Source organism: Nicotiana tabacum, chromosome 18 (assembly GCF_000715075.1).
Source record: "Nicotiana tabacum cultivar K326 chromosome 18, ASM71507v2, whole genome shotgun sequence".
Lineage (NCBI taxonomy): Eukaryota > Viridiplantae > Streptophyta > Magnoliopsida > Solanales > Solanaceae > Nicotiana > Nicotiana tabacum.
This window is the reverse complement of record NC_134097.1, coordinates 37,257,379-37,263,587: the sequence shown is the minus strand read 5'-3', so window position 1 is coordinate 37,263,587 and position 6,209 is coordinate 37,257,379. Positions and strand designations below refer to the sequence as shown.

The window sequence follows — 6,209 nt, the reverse complement described above, 5'->3', positions numbered from 1 at the left end:
TAAATTTAATGAACCATCATCAAGATATTAAAGAATAGAACAGAAGTAGAAGGAAAAGAATGCATGTGTAGCTACCACTGTACTAACTGTGCTGTTATATTATTATCCATATTTGGCGTTTGAAACATAATATTCAATAAAACTTAGGAGGATATTACTAACTGTCCGACTTTTTCGCTCAACATTTGAGATTATAAGAATTTTAATTTATGTAACGTTTGTTGAGTGATTGTGCAGTTGAAGATGATATAAACTTCTATTATTGGGAAGCTACCTTTATTTAGTTGCGTTCCATATGTGACTGTGTGCTTGAAAACTACCGTTCAATAATAACTTAACAGAATGATATTTTAGTTATTTATTCAACTTGTTGTCCAAAATACATCAGATCCGTATTTAAGGAAAAGAGGAAAGTGTGCAAAAAGCTAACTATAGGGGGTAAAAGTAAAAGCTACTGTTATTTTAGGACTAAAGTATAATTCTGAAAAACCCTCCGACTTAACTTCCTTTGTTTTCAACAAAAAATGAACACACTACAATTGAAACAAGAAGAGGAAAAGCAGAGAACAAGTAAGCAAGACTGGAGTTTCCGTTTTTGCTGAAAATAAAGGGACTCTTCACGACTGGTTCTTTCTTAATCCATATTCAATTTCTGACAACTCAAAATACTTGTTATTTGTGTGTTTCTTATAGTAGAAATTGTCAAGTTAAACCGTGTACAATGTGTTTAACTTTTGGTGTGGGAAGGTACTTAAAGTTGACCCATTAGAGCAGTTGAGGGGAGCCTATAAGTTTCACTTTAATCAGTTACAAAAATTGTTCTTTTAGTTTTTGTCTAAAACCAGTCTTATAACTTCACTTTTGTAAACATTGCAAGGTCCATGTAGTAACACATAAATGCCCGTTCAAGTAGGAAGTTTTTCACTGTTAAATGTAAGATGTAAGACATATATGTTGAATTTAGATGCTTTGGGAAATGTCTTTAATATATTTATGGATGAGGAATCTACTGCTAAAATTGTGGGATTGTCTGTACTAGGTACAATAGTTGAGGTATGCCTAAGCTGATATGGATATAAAACCGCCATAAAATATTTGTGGAATTGCCAAATATGATATATATCTCATGTGTCATTCTTTTAAGGTTGTGTTATTTGGATGAATGAGAATGACTAATGAAGTTGTGATCTAACATTTTGCTTAATTCAAAGTTAAATGTGCTTATTCAACTAACATGAGGACTAAAACATAAATAACCCAATAATTCAGAGACTAAAATTGCTATCTTGATATCATACTAGTGCTTCAGATATATGCAGGCAAACATTACAAATGTAACATATGTACATGTCGACTGTGAATATTACTCACTATTGTTGTTATCGTCCTGCCTCAATTGTAATTGTCACTTGATTGTTAGAAACTTTAGAGGAAGACGATATGTTAGACGTGTGTGTTCTCATTACAAAAGCTGGTCGATTAGGTTTAGGAAGACACATATTTTCCCCTACCAACATTACAGTGACATCTGACATATTGGGACGATCATTTGAATCTTCTTGTACACACAAGAGTGCGACATTGATACACTTTATCACTTCACTCATGTTGCATGATTCAAGTAATGACTTCTCTGTTAGTTGTATTGCCTTCTCTTCTATCCACAGTCTCCATGCCTGTGATAACTTTCAATTAGATATAAAGACTATTTAAAAGGACTACCAGTATATAAGTTTGAGATTCGTCACTTACATAACCTAACAAGTTTAGCGCTTCTTCTGATTGGTAAAATCCAGTGTTCTTTCTTCCACTAATTATCTCAAGTACGACTACTCCAAAACTGAATACGTCTGATTTGATGGAAAACAGTCCATCTAATACATATTCAGGAGACATATAGCCACTAGATTACACAATGTGGACAAAGTGTTAAGTATAAGAATTTAACCAAAAACAAAAGAAAAACTAAACACCTATAGTTGGATCATTTGCAAGAAATAATGATAGGAAGGGATGTTATACTTACTAGGTCCCCACTACTTTCTTTGTATTTGCTCCTGTTCTTGTTCCTTCAACAATCCTTGCCAAGCCAAAATCTGAAATTTTTGGATTCATTGCCTCATCTAGTAAAATGTTGCCAGTTTTTAAATCTCTATGAATGATCCTTAGTCGTGAATCGTGGTGAAGATAAGCAAGACCTCGTGCAATGCCCAATATGATGTCATAACGTTTCTTCCAATCCAGTAATGTACAAAGTGATCCATCTTGCATAGTTGTCCAAAAACATTGATGGTATCAATACCATAATCATGTCAAAAACATACAATTTTCAGATAACAGTACATTTTTTCAGACTTACCAAATATAAATGTGTCCAAACTTTTATTTGGCATATATTCGTACAACAAAATTTGTTCCATTGCATTAATGCAATATCCCAAAAGCCTGACCAGATTTCGATGCTGAAGTTTCGCAATTAAAGTCACTTCATTCTTAAATTCATCTATGCCTTGTCCGGAGTGACTTGATAGCCTTTTCACTGCAATCTCTTCTCCTCCTGGAAATATACCCTGCCAAAAGTTTTTCCATCTTAATACTATACGTGAACACAACCACATCGATCCATTGAGACCAATCAATCAACGTTATCTTAATTCCAAGCTAGTTAGAACTAGTCGATATTTAGAGATGCAAGAAAGAAATCTTAACCTTGTAAACAGGACCAAATCCCCCTTGTCCGAGCTTATTTGCATTTGAGAAGTTGTCAGTAGCTACCAAAATAGTCTCCAAATCAAAATATGGAACATCAATGACTTTATTCTCATCGTTTTCAATCATCAACTCTTTTGCTTCTCCTTCAGCTTTGTGCCAGTGAGAGATTTGTGTCCCTTGACATGGAATCCCGAAAGTTATAAAGGAGATCATTATTCAGAGTCATATGGCATTCATTCAGCAAATTTATACCTGTTCCTTTTGCCGTTCTTCTTCTTCTATAGTAAATGTAGCTAATGCTGCATATGAGTAGAACCATAAAAGGTATTATGGCAACAAGGATAGCTTTAAGCTTTATTGATTTCTTCGCTTTAGTTTGAGCTGAAAATAACTACCAGAAATCAAGTTAGATATCTTGAACATCTATCTAGAAGGACCATAATTTTAGCAAACCTCAGGACCATATTTAGAATCCAAAAGGAAAAGATTAGTTTTCAAACTCCCAGTAAATGGATTTAAGACTTAATTTTGAGTTTTAACTATTTTCTCTGCTCAACCAACTCTCCGATTAACAAAAAAAAAGGAAAATTGTTGAAGATATGATTAAAAAAATAAAAATATGATCTCTAATAGCTTAAGCTTTTAGATAAGATGGTTAACAAAAATCAAATTTAGTAATTACATTGTAATCATAATAATAAGGAATTCTACCCTCAAAATGTAATATTAATAATAGGGAATTTATCAAATAACCTACAGTATAACTACAGATAACCGTCCACAAAAATGTAATATTAATAACCTGGAAATTAAGGTAGTCCCCGCTACATCATGTTAAAATACACTATCCACTGTATGTAAGTTAAATCTGATTAGTAATACAGGTAAGTCATTTGATGCTATTCTAACCTTGAAGGGAGCCAAGTTTGACAGAGATAGTCCTCTCTGTTTCATTTTCGCTGAGTTGTTGCAGATTGAAGATATATCCTGTCCAAATTGAACAGGTACCTAAGCCATCATAAGTATAAGCAGTGCAAGAACAACTATCGAAACAAGTATCTCTGCATTGCGAGACTTCTCCAACTGTGACGTTAGTATATTGAGATGTAGGTAATCTCATGGTCAAATTCATCCAGAAATCATCCTTGTCTTCAGTAATGGCACTACATTGCAACTTCCCTTTTCTTACACATCCACCCGAATAATCATTCAAATTCCATTCATCGATTGATCTTGGCATGAAACCAGTCAAACAATTGCAGGGTGAATTAGTATTACTTGTGCAAATTCCAAATGCCCCACAATAACCATAAACCTGACATTGTTCTCTAGGTTGAGCCCAAAATTCATTCCAACCAGCTGCATTATTCGACCATGTTCGTTGCTTCATTTGTCCTGAGACGTCTATGATCAACCTTGATGTGGTTGTACTATTCTTGAAAATCGAATATGTAAAATAGGACTCGTTCTCATTGTTAACATAGTAGATCCTCATTTCAGGCACTAAGCTAAATGTGTCACCAGTCCATGTTCCACTTTTCCAATACTGTATAGTCTTATTCCATTTTACAATGAATTGGGCAAGGTTTGGATCTAGCTCCAAGGAAAACAATCCTGGTGCTGGATCACTCGAATTCTTCCATGAAACCAGAACATGTTTCCTTTGTGTAATTTTGTTATATCCAAGCTTAGCACCAGGTAAAAATGTATCTGTTGGGTGATCAAAACTTTGCCAAAGTGTTACGGGTGTCGATGTATTTGAAGCATCACTCAAAATCAAATTGCCATCATCACCTAGAACTGCTATGACCGAATTATTTCGAGTGTCGTTATAATGGTCATGTGTTGATGACCATATTGAGTTTTGATTTGTATCAAGAAGTACCAAGTTGCCTTGAATAATTCTCAACACAGGTAAACTCATATTACCATCTAATATATCAACTGATTTCTCTCTATTTGCTACCCAAACAACAGTTTGTGGATAAATTTTCTTGTACCATATGCCTATGTAATAGTTGAGAGAGTTACCTGGTTTGAAGAAACCAAGCTCAAAGTTTCCACCTGAAGATACAATTGTTTGGCCAATGGAAAGAAATTCATTAGTAGAAATGTTGTCCCCTGATCCAAAGGAGATATTAGTGTTGACATTGAAGCATAAAAAGTGCAGAAAGAGTATTAGAAATGAATTGTTGTTCTTCATTTCCATGGCTAAACAATTTGTTAAAAGAATAGATGCTGAAAGAAAGAATAAGAAAAAAATAAGGATAGTACGTATGGAAGTCTAGATAGAAGGGGAATTTTCTTCTTTGGAGTCAATTAAGGCAATCATACAAATTTTCCTTAATCAAAGATCAGACTCTGACATTTACTTTCCTCCAAATTTTCTTCTAAAATGTCAACCTCCTCAATATGAACGTGGAGTCCTAGCATAAATTCTTTTTTCTGGTACGAAAGAAAACATTTCCCAGAAAATTGGTCATTTCCTGACAAACAAACACTAAAAATAATTTCTTTGAAAAATAATTTTCATTAAAAGGAGAAAAATGACTTTCTCTGATGGTCCATTTGAAATAATTGCTAACTCTTACAAAGTGCTGGATGCTTGTGTTTTTCTCCGATAGTACAACAATCCTATTACAACAACAATTCGGTGTAATTCCACATGTGGGGTTTAGAGAAGGTAGTATGCATGCAGACCTTACCCCTACCTAGTAGAGATAGAGAGACGGTTTTCGCTTATTCGCTAGACCTTTGACTCAAGGGAAAAAACCGGCAGTAGTGAAAAGGAATTACAACAGTAAAGAAGTCATGAAAAGATAAATAGTAGTAACAAAAAGATTATAGGACAAACGAAACAAAAGAAATAGCAGGTAATTATAAAAATTTTAGGTAAAGAAATACGAGACTGCTCTACCAGCTACCACTACAAGCTACTACTACTACTAGATGCTGCTGCTCCTACTACTATTACGACAATCTCCCATTGTCTTGAATGATAGATTCAAAATATTTCAAACTTTATTTCTTGAGGATGACTTGTGTGTCAAGTCTCACTTCCACATATGCTTCATGAGTCACATTACTAAACTTGGTACTTTAAGTATTCTATTTTAGTCCTACTCAATCCCAAATAAATCTCCAGAGTTAGATAGTGGGACAAAGTTGCTTATGAAAAATGTTTTTTGAAAAATATTTTCCTTCCTACCAAAATACATCTTAAGATAGATCGAATTTTCTTATTCCTAACATATGTTGATTGTTTAAAGATAGGTGAAGAATATCTCGGCATTAATTAATTATTTATAGACGCGGTTAATCAAAATGATGACTTTTAGAGCCTTCCAGCTTGTCCCTACTTAGTACTTCGTAGTTATTTGGTCGTTTTAGGATATATTTTCCTTAAAGGAAAACGATTATCAAATGCCAATGTGAAGGACAAAATGTTTGACTTCATAATTTGTAGCTCTTTAGTTTAATCATTAGATATAAAAGTT

The 6,209-nt window shown here is 33.8% G+C and overlaps 1 protein-coding gene across 1 annotated transcript; it reads right to left on the bottom strand.

Moving 5' to 3' along the window:
• Positions 1 to 1,284: 1,284 nt before the first annotated feature.
• LOC107804324 (G-type lectin S-receptor-like serine/threonine-protein kinase At4g03230) lies at positions 1,285 to 5,138 on the bottom strand. The gene is made up of 7 exons (XM_016628198.2): positions 3,622 to 5,138; positions 2,965 to 3,093; positions 2,710 to 2,888; positions 2,360 to 2,570; positions 2,027 to 2,264; positions 1,753 to 1,903; positions 1,285 to 1,676 (listed from the first exon to the last, which is right to left on the bottom strand). The coding sequence occupies exons 1-7, from the start codon at positions 4,919 to 4,921 to the stop codon at positions 1,380 to 1,382; spliced, it is 2,505 nt and encodes an 834-aa protein (XP_016483684.2). The 5' UTR covers positions 4,922 to 5,138; the 3' UTR covers positions 1,285 to 1,379.
• Between the last annotated feature and the right edge of the window lie 1,071 nt (positions 5,139 to 6,209).

What these genes read in the sequence shown, in the direction of transcription:
- LOC107804324 (XM_016628198.2), bottom strand. Translation starts at nt 4,921, where the DNA reads ATGGAAATGAAGAACAACAATTCATTTCTAATACTCTTTCTGCACTTT. An exon ending in GATTTGGTCCTGTTTACAAG is followed by an intron (nt 2,571 to 2,709) that starts GTTAAGATTTCT and finishes AACTTTTGGCAG; the next exon opens with GGTATATTTCCAGGAGGAGA. An exon ending in CGCTAAACTTGTTAGGTTAT is followed by an intron (nt 1,677 to 1,752) that starts GTAAGTGACGAA and finishes AAGTTATCACAG; the next exon opens with GCATGGAGACTGTGGATAGA.